The 21,682-nt window shown below is 39.7% G+C and overlaps 1 protein-coding gene across 3 annotated transcripts in view; it reads left to right on the plus strand.

The window, feature by feature from the left end:
• The first annotated feature begins 1,522 nt into the window (after positions 1-1,522).
• HACD4 (3-hydroxyacyl-CoA dehydratase 4) overlaps positions 1,523-21,682 on the plus strand; it is a 40,815-nt gene continuing 20,655 nt past the window's right edge. For all 3 annotated transcript variants that reach the window (XM_059411563.1, XM_059411565.1, XM_059411564.1), the window contains exons 1-5: positions 1,523-1,555; positions 2,603-2,755; positions 4,125-4,228; positions 6,442-6,569; positions 20,963-21,075. In XM_059411563.1, the coding sequence (XP_059267546.1) occupies positions 2,727-2,755; positions 4,125-4,228; positions 6,442-6,569; positions 20,963-21,075 (374 nt within the window). In that variant the 5' untranslated portion in view covers positions 1,523-1,555; positions 2,603-2,726. The remainder of the gene's footprint in view (positions 1,556-2,602; positions 2,756-4,124; positions 4,229-6,441; positions 6,570-20,962; positions 21,076-21,682) is intronic.

Below are 21,682 nucleotides of genomic sequence, written 5' to 3' on the forward strand. Positions count from 1 at the left end.
ATGGAGGGGATTTCTTTGAGAGCAGGATTTTGTGCCTTTCTCCTTACTTGGTCAGAGCTTCTGGCCTTCTTCATCTTAGGCCTGTCTGGTGTAATTGGGTTTCTTGTGGCTTTGTGAAATGCTGCAGGGACAGGTTCCTAACTTTCCTGATAACAGGGCTTGGGTCCCCCTTTGCTGGCCTTCAGGCAACCTGTTAAGGCCTAACTAACTGCCCACTCTAACAGTATAACTAACAGGCAGCAAGGAAGTAGCAAAGGGTTTTGACCAGGGGAATAGCTAGAACAGGACTGTGTTTTAAGAATTCTTCCAGCAGTCTTCCACTAATGTATGCCAGTCTGGGTAGAAGGAGGAGGCAGGAAGGCCAGTGGAGGCTGTTTGGGTAATGCTGGCAGAACCCAAAAAGGATCTGCCCTGGGCCCTCCCAGAGGAAAGGGAGAACTCTGCTTCTTACCCCAAATGGTTCTCTAGGAAGCTCTCTCCTGCGCGTATTTCTTGGAAAACAAGTAGAATTCCCTGACTGCTTGACGTGTAAAAGCTTTTTGTTTGTAGTTTGTTATTAATCTGTCAAGTAAAAGGGAGCTCTTTTTGTGTCCTTTTTACTCAGGTTCTGAGTCCTAACGAACAGAAGTGGAGTGCTAGGATCAGTAAGGGATCTGGCAAGCATGGAGTCGATAGAATTTGATTGGATGGGGAAACGCAATGAAGACTCCCCATTTTAAACCTGCATGACTAGGAAAAGAGTGGTTTCCATGTGAGAAATAAGACCATGATTTGAGAAGAAAGTATGCCAAATGGGATCAGTTGGAAGTTACAATAGCCTTTTCATGCAGAAATATCCAGAAGCTGTTGAAAGGCCAGAGCTGGTATTCATAAAAAAAAAAAAAAAAAAATAGTAGGGGCTAGAGAAAGTAGAGTCGGCTGTTGTCTGCACGGAGATAAAGCCTTGTGTGGTGGATGCCTGTGCGGAGGGTAACGTGGCAAATAGACAAGATGCGGGGGGGGGGGGGGGGGGAAAAATCCACAAAAAAGAGGGGGGGGAGGGGGCCCGGCGGGGGAGGGGGGAAGGACATGCGGGTAGAGCATGCAGAGCTGGAGAGGAAAAGGGAGGAGATGTGATGTAGGTAAATGCAGCAGGCTGGTGCAGGGGCGGGGAGGCGGATGTAGTCGCAGGGGCTGTGTGTGGTGATAAAGGATGCCTTCTCTGGGCAGTCTTCCCACTCCAGGCTATCCCAGACTGTCTTCCTCTTATGGCTTGGCATCATTGACTGGTTAGTCACCAGCATTTGCTTTGTGTGTCCATTAGATCAAATGCCTGCAAAGAGCAACGACTGTGTAGAGTTGTCTACATGGTGAGTATAGGATGAGGAATTCAGGAAATTAAGGACATTCCATGAGAGAGCAGTTTCAGGGAGGCGTTGAAAAGGAAAGCCAAAGTGTAGGTTGTGATGAAATAGGATGATGGTAAGAAATGAAAGAAGCAGGCAGTTATGAGAAAAAGAGGAGGGAGAGAGATCACCAGGAAAGAAGGGGAGAGAATACAATGTCTAATTCTGGGGTAGGTGAGATTTGAACATGTTCCTATGCTGTGGTGCAGACCCGTGGAAAGGAGAGGTTGAAGGGGGGAGAGGAGGCAGTGGTAATGACGCATGGAGTGAATCTGAAAGGGACTGGTGGATGTAGGGAAAGGAATGAAGCTCTGGCAGGGGTGGGGGAAAGCACTGAGAAATGTGGACCCTGCGGTGGGAGGTCATAATGGACTGCTACGGAGGACCCTGTGGCCTAATGAAAACACGGCAGCCGTGGAGCTTTCATACTGCCCTTCATCAGTGGCATGAACTGTAGCAAGTGACAACGTTTTTTCAAATGCCTCAACTTCCCTGTAGGTAAAATGGGCGTTAATTACCTTCCAGCTCCCCAAATCAGGTGTTGACCCACTTACTTGCAAATGCTTTCTTGGCTTTTTGTTTATTGTTAGTTTCTTTGGGGGGATGTTCCCATCAGAGGGTAGAAAAGCAAAGTGGGAGTTGGGTCCTCTTAGCATGCAGGAGACAATGCTGTAGGCCTCAGTGATCAGTTTTTCTGAGGGGTGGGCATAGGATAGGAAGAAAAACACAACGTGAATAAAAGGTTTTGGAAGAATGTGTAAAGACCCAGGGGGTAGGGTTAGAGGGCAAAGATGCCTGATCCTGGAGGAATCAGACCCTATAGCTGGAGAGAGGGGTTAGGGAAGGTGTGACCACAGGCTACCTCCCTGACCGCCTCTTACAGGTATGGGTAATAAGAGAAGCAGGCACGCACCTGGAGCCCAAGCATCCTTAGGGATGATGTGACTGCAAGCCAGCTTTTAAAGATTAATGGGGAGGGTCCATTAGTTTCCACGCAGCTGCAACGGAGTGTCAACGCAAAGATTAGGAAGTCCTGGCGGGAGCTTCGTGAACCCGCGGGCGTGCAGCCCAACCCAGTCTCGCGCGGGTGCCGCGCCCCGGTCCGGCATTCGTGGTGCAGCGCGCTCTCGCCCCACCAGGAACTTCAGGAACTTGGCTTTCATCTAGTTCCCACAGCACGACTTTAGGTTTTTTTTTTTTTTTTCCTTAAATTGCAGAGTGGGGAGAGGCCCCGCCTTTCCGGGCCGGGGGTTGGCCTCGGGGGCCGCCCCTCCCGCTCTCCCCAGCAGCTGCTCCTTCCCTGACGGCGCTGGAGGGCCCTGCAGCGGTCCACGACACCCAATGGCGCTACCCGCCTGGCTGCAGCCCAGGTAGGGCGCCAGGCCCGCGGCGGGAGGCGAGGGGTGAGGGGGGTGGGGCGCCAGGGGCGGGGTGCCCCCCCCTACGCCCACGGGCGGCTGCGCGGGCAGCACAGCGCGACGCAACCCTGAGCCCAGTGCGCTCTTGAACTCTCGACAGGCATTAGCTAGTTTTCAGTTCTCTCTGCAATCCTAGGAGGAAGGCTCTGTTATTACCCCCATCTACAGGCTGGGAAATGGGAAAGACAGGCTACCCTGCCACCCCTTTTGTGCGCCCTCTACCAGTCAGTCCTGCTTTCCTTCCCGCTCTGGCCACCAGGAGTCCTTCCATTGACTTTGTCGGACCCGCTGTCCCAGGGTGGGTTTCAGACCTGCCAGGTGCAGAAACAACTGTTGCATGTATAGATTCCAGAGCTCAGTTCAGGGTCCTTGGGGCTGTGTGTTTAACCAACGCCAGGTTATTCTGGTGCGGGCTTAAGGAAGGCCTCCTTACCCAGCTCCTCTTAGTGGTTCGCGTGATCTGTAGGGTGCCTGTCATCAAGCTACACTGGATCTGCTTCCTGCTTATTTGCCTTATTTCTCAGAGGTTTCCTGTCTCCAACTAGAAGAAATCCTTGTCTATACTGGCAGGGCCCCTCCCACCACCCTTCTGAACCCCCAAGGCACATTTCAAACAGTGCTTTCCCTAACTACCTCAAATTGTCTATCTGTCAATCATCCCTGAGTCATCTCCCCAGCAACCCAGTTTTAAACCCGGCGTGACTTCCCTTTTCTGGCCTGAGCCACTAAACTGCTGTGTGTGTCTGGGGAAGGAAACGTCTGCCCTTGTAAATACAATGGGCAGTGGCAACCTGCTACACCCCCCTCCCCAACACCCCCCACCCCCAACATCAGAGAATGCATTCACAACTCAGGTATGGCCAACTACTGAATCACCCACCACTGGGGAAGCCACCGCCACTACTCCCCTCTTGTAACCCTGATCTCAAGTTTTGCACTTCGCAGACTGAGTTGCAGGAACACATTGAGCATGTCAAGGAGAACCCTCACCATCTTTTTTTATTTTTATTTTTTTTTTTTAAATATTCAAAGCCATCTTTGCAATGTTTTAGCCCTTCGTGAGAACAAGGTTAGAACTTTCTCAAAGCTGAAAGTGAATTTTGAAATAGAGCCATCTTTGACTTTAAGCAAACTCAGGATACTCCTTTTAGCAGATAATGTGTGCTGTAGGTCCTTTCAAAATCTGAATAAAAGACTCTGATATGGAATGGTTTTCTCTTGCTTGCTTAGGTGGGCCAGCAGGTTAGTTAAAAGATTTGTGTGTAATGCTGGAAAGATTATTATGAAGGAAGTACTTACTGGTATTTTCCTTTATTTATAGGTATAGGAAGAACACCTATCTTTTCATCTACTACTTAATCCAGTTCTGTGGCCACTCATGGATATTTACCAATATGACAGTCCGGTTCTTTTCCTTTGGAGAAGGTAAAACTCCAGAAATCATTTTGGATTTTTAACATTCAATACTTGTTTTCACCTAGTCCTGCTTATGTTAATTTTTCAACTTCTGCGAACTTCACCAAATATCCTTCACTGCTCTAAGATTTAGTAGCCATATTTTCCAGTAACCATTCTTCTTGCTCATTGCAAAACCCAAAACCTTTTTGGAGAAGGGGGCAGGTGAGTTGAGGGGGGAGGGACTTGGCTTCCCTCTGACTAGGCAGTTTGCTCTGAACACACAGACATGGCATTGGGGTGGTGCCATCTGACTCTTCCTTTTCGGTTCTGCAGCAAACCTTCTCATATTTGCTGGGTTTTGAGGAAATCTGTAAATGCCAGTATAACCTTTTGCCCAGAGAATTCAGGAATTAACCAGATTCTTTCCTTGTCTTTTTATTCCCCAGGCTTAACGTAACTAGAGACTACTACTAATAAGTGAAAGACAAACTGTATGGTCCCCTTAAGTAATGTGTCCCTAAGTAAATGACACACCTTCTAGATGACTCACCATCCATATGGGAGTTGGTAAAGTCATGTTGCCTCCAGTTTTCTAAAAAGCAAAGATTTTAACCAGCATTTCAATTTTTAAGAAATGAATCACTAAGTGACTGTCAAAATAACATTCTTTTCATGTTCCATCCCCACATGGGTAAGTGTCATCACAGTTTACAACTGTTGGGTAGCTTGACAGTTTGAGCAACTGCTGGTTTCAGCTAGAAACAAACACATAGAATGTACCCGAGAAAAACCATGCTGTGCTCACCAATTCAGACTTCTGTATCATAAGGAAATTAATCTAATTCTGAGGTGCCATAACTATCTTTGGTTGCTTTTTCTTCCTGTGAATCTGCAGTTAAATTCTTGCCTTCAGCAACCTCCAAAGATACAACCTAAGGCTTGAATTTCAACTATGAATGTTGGGAGTCTTCAATCAGGGGAAAATATGAGCACTGGGAAAACTTCCTGTATGTTTATAGGGAAAAAAGTCAGCGCTTCTAGGCCTTGAAAATTAGCTGGGGTGTTGTGGGATTATTACAAGTCATTCACGCCAAGAGTTACAAGCAATGAACTCTTTCTTATCCTGCCTGGTCTTTCCAGTGGGAAAAATTGCTTTAGTTGGCAGTGTGTTTATTTCTTAATTATTATCCTACTGTTAAAATTAGAGAAGCCTCTTAATAAAGTAACAGAACCATTCATATGGAAAGCGGACTGAAAACAGCTAAGTGGGAGTTCAGTATAATTCCCGAGTCAATGTATAAATTAAGTAGCTTAGTAGCAGTCTAATCACCTGAAGAGTAACACCTGCTACCTTCTCCATCCCAGAGCTGTGTAATGGGAAATGCTCTTTTGCAGCAAGGGTGGGGCAGTGGATGAGAGCATGGACTTCCGTCCCTCAGGGACCATCTGTGACATGGGAATTATGATAATAGTGCTCACCTTATAGAGCTGTTGAGAAGAGACACCCTTAGTGCTCCATAAGTTACCATCATGTGAATGATCACTGGGCAATAAAGACAGCCAACTCTTCCCTAGATGTTTCTTAAATTTTAAAAGGAAATCCCACCATGTTAAGCCAACAAATACATCCTATTTAGAGGAATAGTTGTTTATCCTATTTTGTTTTTTTCCAAATGCATTGTGGGCTCTCTGCAGTGCAGACTTCAAAAGTCCCCACCAGAGGCCCAGGTTCTAATAAAGTTTTAGAAAGCCCAAGCCAAACACATATAGGACACAAATAAGATGTTATTAAGCATGACATCATTATGAATGTCCTTTCCATAAAGCTTTTCTAGTATCATATTTTTTTCATCTTTGTCATTTTCTTGTCAATGAAAAAGGTGTGAGCACGCTAGCTTCTTCAGTAAGTTTACCTCCAACCTGTTTACAGTTGATGGTTTAGATTCTACTGGGTTACTGTTATTTGGGAATTGCTTTATAACATATATGGGGAATTATATATATGGAGAGTAAATACTACAGCATGGCCATAGGCCTTCTTTTTCAAATTTTTGCTGCTTTTTTAGCGGTACTTTCTTTGGTTGCATGGCATTAGTAATTTAGTAGCTGTTGGGAAATTTCTCACATGTACAATGAGAAAAGAAGTAAATAATCACAATTTTTATTTCAAAGTGCTGCATAGATTTGGGTTGTGACCTAGCTTTTACTTTATTGTATCTATTTCTAATTCCTGGACACAGATTCCATGGTTGACACTTTCTATGCTATTGGTCTTGTGATGCGCCTTTGCCAGTCCATTTCCCTCCTGGAGTTGCTGCACATATATGTTGGCATTGAACCAAGCCATCTCTTTCCTAGGTTTCTGCAGGTAGGTTTTGTTTTGTTTTGTTAACAATTTATCACTGGGGGCTCCTGGGTTGGTACAGCCAGTTAAGCAGCCAACTCTTGGTTTCAGCTCAGGCTGTGATCTTAGGGTTGTGAGATGGAGCCCTATGTCGGGCTCCTCACTCCACACAGAGTCTGCTTCAGGTTCCCTGTCTCTCCCCCTCTTCCCTGCCCACCTGTGTGTGTGCTCTCTCTGTCAAATAAGTAAATCTTGAAAAAAAACCACACATGATATTACTGACTATATTCTCTATGCTGTACTTTTCATTCCTGTGACTTATTTTAAAACTGGACATTTGTACCTCTTAATCTTCTTTATCTGTTTTGCCCATCCCCCCAGACAGCCCTCCTCTGACAACCATCAGTTAGTTCCCTGTATTAAGGAATCTGTTTGGCCCTTTGTTTATTTATTTTTTGGTTGTTCATTCATTTGTTTTTTTAGGTGCTACAAATAAGTCAAATTATGTGGTCTTTGTCTTTCTCTTTCTAACTTATTTCACTTAGCATAATACCTTCTGGATCCATCCATGTTCTTATCAATGGCAAGATCTCATTCTTTCTCGTGGCTGAGTAATATTCATGTGTGTGTGTGTGTGTGTGTGTGTGTGTGTACATGCACCACAACTTTATCCATTCACCTATGGATGGACACTTGGGGTTGCTTCTAAAACTTGGCTGTTAGAAATAATGCCTATGAACAATAGCAATATTGCAGTAAACACAGGGGTGCATATGTTTTCCAATTAGTGTTTTTGTTTTCTGTGGATAAATACCCAGTAGTGGAGTTACTGGATTATATGGTATTTCTATTTTTAATTTTTTAAGGATATTCCATACTGTTTTCTCCAGTGGCTGCATTAATTTACATTCCCACCAGTTGCCTTTTCTCTTCATCCTTGCCAACACTTCTTGTTTCTTGTCTCTTTGATTCTAGCCACTGCCAAGTATGAGGAGGTATCTCATTGTAGTTTTGATTTGCATTTCCCTGATGATTAGAGCATCTTTTCATGAGCCTGTAGGCCATCTGTATGTTTTCTCTGAAAAAATGTCTGTTCAGTTCTTCTGCCTATTTTTTAATTGGATTGTTTGCTTTTCTGGTGTCGTGTAAGTGCTTCATGTATATTTGGATAGTAACCCCTTACCAGATATTTCTCATTCAGATACATTCTCCCACTCAGTAGGTAGCCTTTTTGTTTTGCCGATGGTTTCATTTGCTATGCAAAGGCTTTTAATTTTGGTGTAGTCCCAGTGGGTTAATTTTGCTTTTGTTTCTCTTGCCTACAGAGACATATGCATAAATATGTTGCTAAGGCTTATGTCCAAGAGATTACTGCCCATGTTTTCTTTTAGGAGTTTAATGGTTTTAGGTCTCACATTTAGGTCTTTAATCCATTTTGAGTCTGTTTTTGTGTATGCTGTAAGAAAATGGTCCAGTTTCTTTCTTTCACGGGTAGCTGTCCCATTTTTCTCAATACCATTTGTTGAAGAGACTGTCTTTTCCCCATTGGACATTATTGCCTCCTTTGTTGAAGATTAATTAACCATATAATCATGGGTTTATTTCTGGGCTCTCTGTTCTGTTCCTTTGATCTGTGTGTCTTTTTTTGTGCCAGTACCATGCTGTTTTGATTACTTCAACTTTGTCATATTATCTTGAAATCTGGGATTGCAATTCCTCCACCGTGTGGTTTTCTCTCAAGACTTCTTTGTCTATTCAAGGTCTTTTGTGGTTCTGTACAAATTTTAGGATTATTTGTTCTAGTTCTGTGAAAATGCTTATGGTATTTTTACAGGGTTTGCTTTGAGTCTGTAGTCTGCTTTGGATAGTATGGACATTTAATGGTAATTCTTCATGAGCTTGGTTCTGCTGGAAGATTTTAATCACATTACCAGTATTATAGAATCTGTTTTTTTAATTTAATTTTTTTATTTTTTTGACAGAGAGAGCACAAGTAGGCAGAGAGGCAGGCAGAGAGAGAGGGGGAAGCAGGCTCCCTGCTGAGCAGAGAGCCCAATGCGGGACTCGATCCCAGGACCCTGAGATCATGACCTGAGCCAAAGGCAGTGGCTTAACCCACTGAGCCACTCAGGCGCCCTATAGAATCTGTTTTATACTTTATACTGTTTCAGGCTCTCTTGACTTAAAGTGAGCAGTTGAAAAGCAAACCCCTGAAAAACTGCAACTCAAGTCAATGATAAGAATTCTATGAAAAAATGACCTTATTCTAAGACATTGCACCATTAGACTAGGCAGTTGGAAACATTCAGGGCAATGATGCTGTTACTTTGGGAAGCATGGAGATGATCTTCTCTTAAGAGTTAGATTTCACAGCCACTTGCCACTCTATCTGTGCCACTGTCCTGGACACTGGAGGATAGAGGAGAGTCATAGGATTGGAGTCATTCAGACTTCGGTTTGACTCCTGGCTCCTCTAGCTATCACTGTAGGGTCAGATCCATAGGCATTGAGCTGTTTCAGGGAAAAGACACCACACAAAATATCTGGTCAATAGTAAATGGCCCAGGGGCACTGGGTGGCTCAGTCAGTTAAGCATATGCCTTTACAGCTCAGATCACGATCCCAGTGTCCTGTCCTGGGATGGAGCCTTGCACTGGGCTCCTTGCTTGGCAGGGAGCCTGCTTCTCCCCTGATCCCTGTGTCCTCTCTCTCAAATATATAAAATCTTAAAAAAAAAAAAAAAAGTAAATAATCCCCCCAAAAAAATCTCCTTCGCCAATATTCTACGAATAGAATATTCAGCCATTTCTTGTTCTTTTTGCCAATTTTTACTGAATACAAATGCAAAGGAGAGACCATTCATGTTTATCTAGTATTTCTAATATACATCTAATCATAGACCTGGGACTCCTACAAACCTGGATTCAAATCCCAGTTCTAGCTCTTATTAGTTGTATGAATTTATTTTTTCTTTCAAATTTTTATTTAAATTCTGGCTAGTTAACAGATAGTGTAATAGTTTCAGGAGTAGAAACTAGTTATATGAATTTAAACATGGAAATTGTTCTGAACCTCATTTTCTCATGTGATGTGAAAATAACACTTACCTCATGGAGTAACTGAAAAAATGGGTGGGATAAGCTCCTAGTGCTTAGTTAGAATACAATATCTGGAAGCTATTGCTATTATTTTAGCTATTATTTGTTTCCTGTACCAGGTCTCTAGTCCTAGATGACCATGTTCCTTTTTCTTTTTTTTTTCTTTTAAGATTTTATTTGAGAGAGAGAGTGAGAGCCCACACTAATTTGGGGGTGGGGGAAGAAGGGCACAGAGACAGGCAGAGGGAGAAGCAGACTCCCCACCAAGCAGGAAGCCTGATACAGGGCTTAATCTCAGGACCCAGAGATCATGACCTAAGGCAAAGGACACTTAACCTACTGAGCCATCCAGGCACACCCACCATATTCCTTTATAAAGCCAGGTTGAAGGGCGCCTGAGTAGCTCAGTTGGTTAGGCAACTGCCTTTGGCTCAGCTCATGATCTCAGGATCCTGGAATCAAGACCCGCATCAGGCTTCCTGATCATTGGGGAGCCTGCTTCTTCCTCTCCAGCTCCCTCTGCTTGTGCTGTCTTTTCCTCTCTCTGTCAAACAAATAAATAAATCTAAATAAATAAATAAATAAATAAATAAATAAATAAAGGCAGGTTGAAGGAAGATGAGAAATTCACAGGTAGAGATTCAATACAAGAAATCATTGCTGGTAAGGCAAGAGAAAAAAGTGCTATTTTCCATAGGAAGAGAGATAAGTTAGGTGACTGTGTGAACATGTGTTTAAGATCTGCAGAAAAAGGGATTTCTGTGAGGATAACTTTAACTATTTGCAAAATAAATTGGAAAAATGGAAATAACTAAATTTGACAAATTGGCATTGTGAAAATAATTTGTCAGAATCTTCATTTACTGCTAGCATCTAGCAAAGTATTTAGGATAAACATATGCCTTAAATTTTTGTTGATTAGAGTGACACAGATTCTTATACTAAAATCTGTTTAAAATACCATGAAAGTTTAAAGATGGAAATAGGAATATAATCCTAAGGAGCCTATTAAGAACTTAGCATTATAAGTTTATGGGAGATTTTAAATTTTACATATTAAATAAAAATAGAGAAATAGTATACATTAGGATGAAGACAAATAAGTCTTGAAATATCAAATGTCAAATAAAAATCAAGGTAATATTTAGCCTGGACTCCTAATAACAAAGTAGCCAGGTAGCCAAGACTTAGATGGACTTCCCTTAAGTGTACTTAGTTAAAAAATTAAAAAGGGGTGCATATCTGTCCCTAAAGAAGCGTATTACTTGGGAACAAGATTTATTGATATTTATTCCTTGTTAACAACTTCATGCTAATTCTAGAGAACAGAATGAACTACCCAGGTTAAATGAAAGCTGTAGTCCATCATATGGATTATTTTGCCTGGAAAATGACCAAATTCATTGAAAGTCTAAGCATGTTTTCTTTCACTAATACGTTTTTGGACTTTTTTGCTTTTTTTTGTTGTTTTTAAGATTTTCACTTATTTGAGAGAGTGTGAAAGATATTTATTTGAGAGAGAAAACATGAGTGGGGAGGGACAGAGGGACAAGTAGACTCCCCACTGCGTGTGAGGATCCTGATAGGCTGCTTGATCCCAGGACCCTGAGATCATGACCTGAGCTGCAGTCAGAAGCTTAACCAGCTGAGTCACTCAGACACCCCTGGACTTTTTACTTCTTTAGGCTACCTTGGTGAATAATGGTTTCATAGTAAAACAGCATTTTCAAAATTAAGAGTAGTGTTATTTTAGTTATTGACAGTGTGAGGAATGCAAGTGAGAAATGGGATAGGTAGACTTTGAGGAAAGAAAATAGAACACCTTAATGATGCCTAGAAAATGTGCATCTTTTTTTTCCCAAAATTATGTAGGCTTGTCCAGTAATAGAAATTATTATACAACTTAGTAATCTGATTTCTTGGAGTTCCAGAAGTTCTGGAGTATTTAAATGTGATTTTAATCATATTAATGTAGTGCTTTATAGAACTATGATCGCTGTAATCAAACTATATCCTGGTTTGGTAATTTAAAATAATAATGGCAAATATATGTTGAATCTTCTTTAATTTTTTTAAGATTTTATTTATTTGACAGAGACACAGCAAGAGAGGGAACACAATTGGGGGGAGTGGGAGAGGGAGAAGTAGGCTTCCCACCCAGCAGGGAGCCCAATGTGGGACTTGATCCCAGGACCCAGGATTAGGACCTGAGCCCAAGGCAGATGCTTAAGGACTGAGCCACCCAGGCAGCCCACATTGAATCTTTTTTATTCAGAGTGAGTTTGTAGTGCCTACTGTTAATGGGGCTTAAGTGATTTTTAAGTCTTTTTTGTTGTCAGGGATAACAGGAAAGGGATTCACCACATCAAGGAAGATGGCTACCATTTTCATCATGGACTACTATTAATTTTTGTTGTGATTGTTCAGCTTCCTTTTTTTTTTTTTTTAAATCTCTTTGCGATTTTTATCTGTACTCTATTTGGATTACTCATTTCCTATCTTCTGTGTAGTTTTCCAAAAGGAGCCAGTGCTGGAAAGAGCTTTGAAAACCCATATCCTCATGTTCAAAGTTTCATTTTCTACCCCCTTCCTTTGAGTTCTGCCAACAGTTAGAAGAATTATGAGGTGACTCCGAGGCCTCTGTTTTAAAATAACCAAACAAAACTCTAAGATTGTGTAACCTTTCTTGGTTTTCCTATTTCCCCATTTTTAAGTGAAGAAAGCATAGTTAAGAATGTGGCTAAGCTACTCAGTAATCCTAGCTGAGTGCATACAGTTTCTTGAAAAATGCATGGTGCCCAGCTGCATTCAGTGGACCAAAAAACACGTCCGTGTATTTGTGATGTTATTTTGTCATTACTGTTGTGAGACTGAGGCATGACTGAATTTTCATTTTGGAAACTGGCCTTATAAAATGTCAAGATAAGTAATTCCAAAAAGCAGTAGGAAAATTGAGGTAATTGAGCCATGTATCAGATGGTGGTGGTATGTGTACAGGAGGTCTGTTTGTTTTCTGTGTCTCGTTCTGTGCCTTTTTAGTTTTTTTGTACACACATCTTTATTTTGACAGAGAAAAGTCATTATGAATTCCTAAAATTACACACAATTGACAGTAAGACTAAAATAACATAACAATAACAAATTTTTATGTATTTTCAAAATATACAGTGTACAATAAGATACAATAAACAGTAATACATTTTTTTGTATTTTTTTAAAAATATACTTTGGGGGGAAAGGTAAGATGATAACATAAATAGTTGCTTAGAGACATCCCTTTTTTTGGAAATAATTACATGTCCACTAAAATCATATAAAGAAATATAACAAATTTTCTATGTTTTAATTTATAAAATGGGAAAGTAATTTAGGTCCCAAACACATAACTATTTTAAGACATGATAATGTAGGTGAAAAGTAGACATTTTCCTCTCCAACCCCTTCCTTCCAAAAGGCTCATATACTTAGCTTGGTAAAAAAAATAAGGTTGGATTAGGAAATTTATATATTTCAGTAGATGTAATCAAATCAACTAGGCTTTTATTTTCTATTTTATGTTATTTTTTAAAAAACAACTTGGTTTTTATAGTGTGGAAACACTGCCAACCCTGAAATACTGATTTTGAAAGACTTTGTTCTAACATTGTGCAGAAGCCTGAGAAAGAGGTTTTTACTGACATAGCCTTGGGTTGTTCTCAACTCCAGGAGGTGGGAAAATATCCACAAAACTAGCCTTTGGATGGGGACTTTCGACCCATTTAGGAAACCCTCCTAGTAATCCAGTTTACTCCTTTACCTTTTGAGAAATGCTTGAAATTCAAAGACTTCATATATAACTGAATTAAAATGACTAAAGTCTGCATTTGTCCTTTCTTTGCATTGTAGGAAACACTGCCGCACATGTGTTAATTTTACAAAACATGAAAAATCCATAAATCAAAACACTAGGAATTACTATCCCCAGATTACTGTGCCCACAAAAACTTCATTTGTGAACCCAAATTGCAAAAACCGCTTTTATATTTATGAATATCACCTATTTCTGCTAAGGGAAGGCAAGGGTCTGCTTGCCCAAAATCACTCCAAAGATTTTTCACAGTCCTAGATTCTTAGAACAAATACGAAGAAAATCAAATACCAAGGGTGTCTTAACATAAACCCTTCAAGGAAAACAGCCAAGTTTCACCCCGATTTCTTTTTAGCTGTGAAGCAGGTGCCTCTTTGCATTGCTAGATTAAATAACCTGGTTTTCCATATAGTCATATGGGTTTTCTCTCTAGTTTTGAGTTGAGAACAGGTTTGTACTGTTAAATAAAAACCATACTGGGGATTGTGTCAAGCTGACGTTCTCAGTGTTGAAGCCTCCTGGGAATGAATGACGTAATTCGCTCTGTAAGTAAGATTTTAGATTTTTTTTAAGATTTTTTTTTAATTTGATCCATGGAATTCTTCACTGTGATTATTATAAAACTGTATTTATAGTATAATTTTAAAGATGCTGAGATTAGGGGTACCTGGGTGGCTCAGATGGTTAAGTGTCTGTCTTCGGCTCAGGTCAAGATCCCAGTGTCATGGAATTCAAGCCCCACACTGGGCTCCAGGCTCAGCAGGGAGTCTGCTTCTCCCTCTCCCTCTGCTTCTCCCCCTGCTCATGCTTTCTCTCTCTGTATCTCTCTGTCTCAAATAAATAAATAAAATCCTTAAAAAAATTGTAAAAAATGCTGAGATTAACCTTTTTTATTCAATGATAGTCTTAATGATCCATATAGAAAAATATATTTTCTGTAAATATACTAATCACTATGTTAAATTATATTTAATTAGTAATAACTTACATTTATTTAGGACATTTTATGTGCCACATAGTTCTCTACATTCTTCATGTGCATTAACTCATTTAATCTTCAAATCTTCAAGCATAACTTATCCTTTATAGTTTACTATATAATACTAATGCTAATTATTATCTGCAGTATGATTACTTAACACAAAAGCTAAATAAATTACCCAAGGCCACATATATTGTAGATGGTGAAGTGAAAATTTGGATTTAGACTATTTGTCTTGAACTCTATTCTAAATTTGTTTACTGTGTACCTCCCAAGTAGGATGGAAATACTCTGAAGGCTGGAAATTGGTCTCTTTCATAGCTACAACTCCCAGGACCAAGAGCACTGCACTCAATAAGTATCTAATGAATAATAAAAAAAAATATATGTAAATAGAAATATGTAAATGCTTATGTCTCATAGAAGAAAGTAATCATCGATGGTTTTGAACATATTAAGGATATGTCTCTGAAGTTCTCAACAAAAGTTCATAGGATCAAAATAATTTGGGTTATTATTTTAGTAAAATAATAGTCTTTGAGGCTAAAACTAATTTGTATTTTTTTAAGTGAAGCAAAATTAACATGTGTTATAGTTCAGGTATACAATGATTTCAGCAATTCTATACACTACTCAGTGTCCATCGCAATAAGTGTCTCTTAATCCTCTTTATTTCACCCATTTCCCCCACCCACATCCCCTTGTGCAACCATCAGTTTGTTCTCTGTCTTTGAGTCTGTTTTTTTCTTTTTGTTTGTTCATTTGTTTTGTTTCTCAAATTCCACATATGAGTGAAATCATACAGTATTTGTCTTTCTCTTTGACTTATTTCACTTAGCATTATACGCTGTAGGTCTATTCATGCTGTTGCAACTGGCAGGATCTCATTTTCTTATGGCAGAGTTATATTCCAGTCATATGTAGAATTTAAGAAACAAGAAGATGAATATAGGAGAAGGAAAGGAAAAATAAGATAAAAACGGAGTTGGGGCACCTGGGTGGCTCAGTAGGTTAAGCGGCTGACTTGGCTCAGGTTATGATCTCAGAGTCCTGGGATCAAACCCTGCATCAGGTTCTTACTCAGCAGGCTTCTCCCTCTTCCTCTGCCCCTCCCCCAGCTTGTGCATGCGCTCTTTTTCAAATAAATTTTAAAAAATATTTTAAAATAAAAATTTTTTAAAAAGGGAGGCAAACCTTAAGAGACCCATAGGTATAGGAAACAAACTGAGAGTTGGGGGGGATGGGGTAGCTGGGTGAGGAGGTCACTTGATGGAATGAGCATTGGGTATTTATGCAACTGATGAATCACTAAACTCTACCTCTGAAACTAATACTACACTATATTAACTAAATTGAATTTAAATAAATAATTTTAAAAAATATTTCATTATATATAATTATATTACATCTTTTGCCATTTTCTATGGATGGACACTTGGGTTGCTTCTTTACTTTAGCTATTGTAAATAATGCTGCAATAAACATAGGGCTGTGTATATCTTTTTAAATTAGTGTTTTCATTTTCTTTGGGTAAATATCTAGTAGTGGAATTACTGGGTCATATGGCAGTTCTATTTTTAATTTTTAAGGAACCTTCATACTATCTTCCACAGTGACTACACCATAGGCTTTTTCACCAATAGTGCACAAATGTTCTGTTTTTTCCATGTCCTCATTAATACTTATTTCCTGTGTTTTTTATTTTAGCCATTCTAACTGATATGAGGTGGTATCTCTTTCTGGTTTTGATTTGCATTTCCCTGATGATGAGTGATGTGGAGCATCTTCTTATGTGTCTGTTGGCCATTTGTATGTCTTCCTTGGAAAAATGTCTGTTGAGGGCCCCTGCCTATTTTTAATCATTTTATTTGGTGTATTTGATGTTGTAGAAGTTCTTTCTATATTTTGGAAATTAATGCCTTATAGGATATATATCATTGGCAGATATCTTCTCCTACTCAGTAGGTTGCCTTTTTGCTGATGGTTTCCTTCACAGTGCAGAAGTTTATTTGGGTCTCAATAGTTCAACTTCACTTTTAATAATCTTGACCCAGAAGACCTATCTAGAAAAATGTTCCTATAGTTGATGTCAAAAAAATTATTGCCTACATTTTCTTCTAGGACTATTATGGCTTCAGGTCTCATGTTTAGGTCTTTCACCCATTGTGAGTTTATTTTGGTGTGTAGTGTAAGAAAGCAATCCAGTTTCATTCTTTTTGTTGTTGTTGTTGTTTGTTTGTTTGTTTGTTTGTTTGACAGACAGAGATTACATGTAGGCAGAAAGGCAGGCAGAGAGAGAGGAGGAAGCAGGCTCCCCACTGAGCAGAGAGCCCGACGCGGGGCTAGATCCCAGGACCCTGAGATCACGACCGAGCCGAAGGCAGAGGCCTAACCCACTGAGCCACCCTGGTGCCCCCAGTTTCATTCTTTTGAATGTGGCTGTCTCGTTTTTCCAGCACCATCTGTTGAAGAGACTCTCTTTCCCCCATTGTTTATTCTTGCCTCCTTTGTTATAGATTAATTAGCCATATGAGCATGGATTCATTTCTAGGCTCTCTATCCTGTTCCCTTGATTTATGTATCTGTTTTTGTGCCAGTACCATACTGTTTTGATTAATACAGCTTTTTCTTTTGATTAACACAGCTTTGTCATATATCCTAAAATCTGGGATTGTAGGAACTCCAGCTTTGTCCTTCTTTCTCAAGATTGCTTTGTCTATTTGAGGTCTTTTGTAGTTCCACACAAATTTTAGAATTTTTCATTCTAGTTCTGTGAAAAATGCTGTTGGCATTTTGATAGGAATTGCGTTACATCGGTAGATTGCTTTGGGTGGTGTGGACATTTTTAAACAATATTTGTTCTTCTAATCCGTAAGTGTGGAATATCTTTCCATTTACATGTCATCTTCAATTTCTTTCATCAGGGTTTTATAGTTTTTGGAGTACAGAGCTTTCATCTCCTTGGCTAAATTTATTTCTGGGCATTTTGTTATTTTTTCTATGTAATTGTAAATGTGATTGTTCTCTTAATTTCTTTTTTCTGCTACTTAATTCTAGAAATTCTCTCCATAGAGGGAGTAGTTTATAACTACATAATTGATAACTGAAGTGCCAGCTGCCATTTATTAAATAACAACTTAGGTTTAGTCACTGCTTAATTTGAAATTTAGGATTCCCAAGTAGAACCTAAAAATGCAAAGTATTTTTGTTTTATAGTTACCATACTTCTCAGGAGACCACATTAAGAGAGTGTTTTAATTTGGCCTAATAGGGTTTTTTTTCTTTTTTACTGTACTTGTATTCTACCTAGTTTGAGCTACACTAAACCCTAAAAGACCATTAGTAATTCGTCATGTTCTCTTGGGATTTGTTTAAAATGAAGAAGTGCTAAGTTCTCACAAGTGCAAAGCCCCAAATAACTGGTCAGATTATTATACATAAAAAGGGAATAAATTTAAAAAGTCTGTTCTTCAGAAGTGTTTGGTGTTGATTTAGAATATGAAGGAGGTTCTTGTTTTAAGGTTTAACTTTTGAAGAGAGGCTTTTTGAAACAATAGACTATAACCTGGATATTAGGCATAAGGATAGCACATAAAATAACAAAGGGGAAAATGTGTTAGTGTTTCAGAACAAGGGATTTAGAATCACATTGTCCAGATTTTTATTTGCAGATCTATAGGCAAGGCACTTTCACTTTGTTGTTTTTAAAAAATATTTATTTATTTATTTATTTACTTATTTGAGAGAGCGCACAAGAGTGGGGAAGGGTAGGGGGAGAAACAGACTTCCTGCTGGGCAGGGAGCCTAATGTGGGGCTTGATCCCAGTACCCTGAGATCGTGATCTGAGCTGAAAGCAGATGCTTAATTAGCTGAGCCACCCAGGTGCGCATCATTTTCACTTTGTAAAATGCAGTGCCCTTTATAAAAGGCAGCAAAAAATAATAACATTCATTTGTTAGGGTCATGGAGATTAAATGAGATATGATATATCTTCAGAAACTTGTACAAAGTAACCAATAAATAATGGCTGTTACCACTTTGAGAATAGCTCCACCTAAATTCTCCCATTGTATTGCCATAGAATGGTCAAGTCAGAGTTAACCATCAGATACTTGGTTAATTAAATTGACATTGTGGCAGGGATCTTCACAAACCCACATGTGTGTACGTGATGGTGGGGTTTGGGGCATGTTGAGTGCTAATTTCTGTGTAGTTGGGATTACATCAGTAACATGTCACACTCTGAAGTGATGATTTTTTTTTTTTAAGATTTTATTTATTTATTTGACAGAGCACAAGCAGGGGAAGTGGTAGAGGGAGAAGGAGAAGGAGGCTCCCACTGAGCAGGGAGCCTGATGTGGGACTCCATTCCAGGACACTGGGATCATGACCTGAGTTGAACGCAGACACTTAACTGACTGAGCCACCCAGGTTGACCCCCCTTTAAGTCATGATTTTCAACAGGATGAATTCTGTTGTACAGCACCGTTTCTGTTTTAGATTTCCCTCTCTGTACTCATCAGTTAATGGGTAGTCTGACATCACAGATAGCTTATAACTCTGGAAACCACAAAACTCGGGATATATGTTTCCCGGTCTGCCACTAGGGCAAGTCACTTCTTTGGTTCCTCAATTTTTTATTTGTAAGAAGGTGGGTTGGGCTAATCTAGAGTGGACCCTAGAGATCCATCTTACCAAGAGTTATCTAGGTTTTTGCTTTCTGTAGTCAGCCATATAATTAGAAATATATGTTATGTGTATGCACTCATGTATATGTATCTTGAGATTTTTATCAAAAAAGGAGATCGTTTTCCTAATTAGCAGGCACGGACCAAACATAAGATTAGGTGGTTCCTAAGTACTTGTTTGCTGCTAAGATCTTTTATCCAAAGGCTGCCAGGTGTCATTGACTGCAAGCTTGGATCATTTGATAATTATAATTGCAGTTAAGTATTCTTCATTATTATAAGTATAACTAAATCAAGAAACTAGGGCATTTTAAAGAAATACTGACAATCAGTACAGCTATGTAAATGGCTTCTATAGATTGACTAAGGTTTGAATCATATCTAATTCCCTTAGACAAGCAAAGACCCTCTTGACTCACTGCTGTGGTCACACTTGCTGATAGAGCGTGTACACTCTATGCTGATAGAGCATAGCTGATCATGTGACCTAGTGTTGGCAAATCTCGGATTTCTCTGCACGAGGTGATTTTCCAGGATTAACAGCCTATGATTCTAAGTCACAGATGGTTCTGTTCTTTTCTCTTTGATCTGCCTTAAAAATAAGGATAACTACCGAAAAACATAAAGCAGTTCTCCCCTATCACTAATACCCTCCCTCAATCTCAAGTACATTTTCCTTTGACCATTGAGAGCAAAGAAGAATGTTTTGTTTAAAAAAACAACGAAAAATATGGACTGTACAGGGGGCATTAGTATGATATAAGGTGGCTCATTATATTTATATTGGGAACGAAGAACTTATTTTTTGAGGTCAGTAATTGGAGCTAAGCCATTGTGTGTGAATTCTCAATGATTTGCACTTACTGACTTGGAAAAAAATGTGGATGTTGAATTCTTTTCATTTTCCACTGGCTTATAAAGGTTAGGATTATATTACTTTTCTTCCCCCTCCATCCACCCCCTTAAAAAAAAAGCTACAATAGCTTCCCTGTTAGATGAAATCGAAATTTCTTGGCCTGTCATTCAAAACCCTTTACAACCCAGCACCGGCCATGTTTTCAATTTTATCTCCTATTCACTCCCTTTCTGAGCCGTTCCCCCAACTCTAGCCTCCAGGGGGTTCTCCTTACTCCCTAATACACTTGCATTTTCACACCTCTGCCTCTTTGCTTTTCCTGTTCCCCTAACCTAGGATGTCCTTTTTCCTAATCAGTCTACCTAAGAAACTCTTGCCTCTTCTCTCAGATCCAACTGAGGTGTTGCCTGTCTTCATAAATCTGTGCATCCTTTCCCCAGGCAGTTATGTCCCTCACCTGTGCTCCCATTCAGAGCACTTTAAATGACAGCATTATTCACACTATGTCATAATTCTACCGCCACATTCTCCTACCACTGCTACCTTCTGGAGCCAGCACCTTGCTTTCTGTGTGTGTGTGTGTGTGTGTGTGTGTGTGTGTATAAAAACCTTGGCATCTAATACATAGTGGACATATAATAAAAGCTTACCAAAGTGAATAAAAACATGTGTGCATATATTGCAGGAGGAGAAATACCCTGATTACATAAAATATGTTTTTATTCATTGTATATAATTTGGAGAATACCAAAAAAAAAAACAGCAAGGAGGAAATGAAATTGACCTATAACCCTACTCCCTCAGAGATCATGTTAACAGTTCAGCATACCTATTTCCAGTTAAAGCATACTTACTTTGAAGAGGAACTCTGGGTTTTGAAATTAGAAAATGACCTACATGCTTAACAGATGATCCTAATTCTTGACTTTGCTCTTTCTTTCTTAGCTCACAGAGAGAATAATCATCCTCTTTGTGGTGATCACCAGTCAAGAGGAAGTCCAAGAGAAATATGTGGTGTGTGTTTTATTCATCTTTTGGAATCTATTGGATATGGTTAGGTAAGGAGGCAAAATAATATCTTAAAGCCAAGTTGCTTTTCTACAGTGAAACCAGTAATAGCTGCCCACATTTGGTTACCCTAAATGAGAGAGGAAAACATAACCCCTTTCCAAATTATTTTATCTTGATATTGAAATGTATTCTTAGCGCTTTCCATAATGGGCATGTCAGAGGTAATGCAAACCTCCCATGGTATTACAAGAGCAAATCAGTGCATTCAGGTTTCCAGCAGAAGACTTGGCATAGCACCAATTTGGGATAAACCTCACAGCTGCTTGCTAATGAAAGGCATTCCTTGAAATTGCTCTGGTACATGTAACTGTAACAAGCAAAGCAAGACTTCTATTATGTCTTAGGATTTACAAAGTTGGTTTCTGTGAGTTCCAGAATACTTAAATACAGGGCCTCATCACTCTAGGGAAGAATGCACCTCCACATACATTTACTTTGTGTTGTTTTTCTTTGAAGTATAATTTTTAAGAAAATATTTGTTTATTTATTTGACACAAAGAGAGAGAGACAGAGATCACAGGTAGGTGGGACAGGGGGAGTAGACTCCCCGCTGAGCAGAGAGCCAGACGTGGGGCTCGATCCCAGGACCCTGAG

The sequence above is a fragment of the Mustela nigripes genome, chromosome 9 (genome assembly GCF_022355385.1).
Source record: "Mustela nigripes isolate SB6536 chromosome 9, MUSNIG.SB6536, whole genome shotgun sequence".
Taxonomy (NCBI): Eukaryota; Metazoa; Chordata; class Mammalia; order Carnivora; family Mustelidae; genus Mustela; species Mustela nigripes.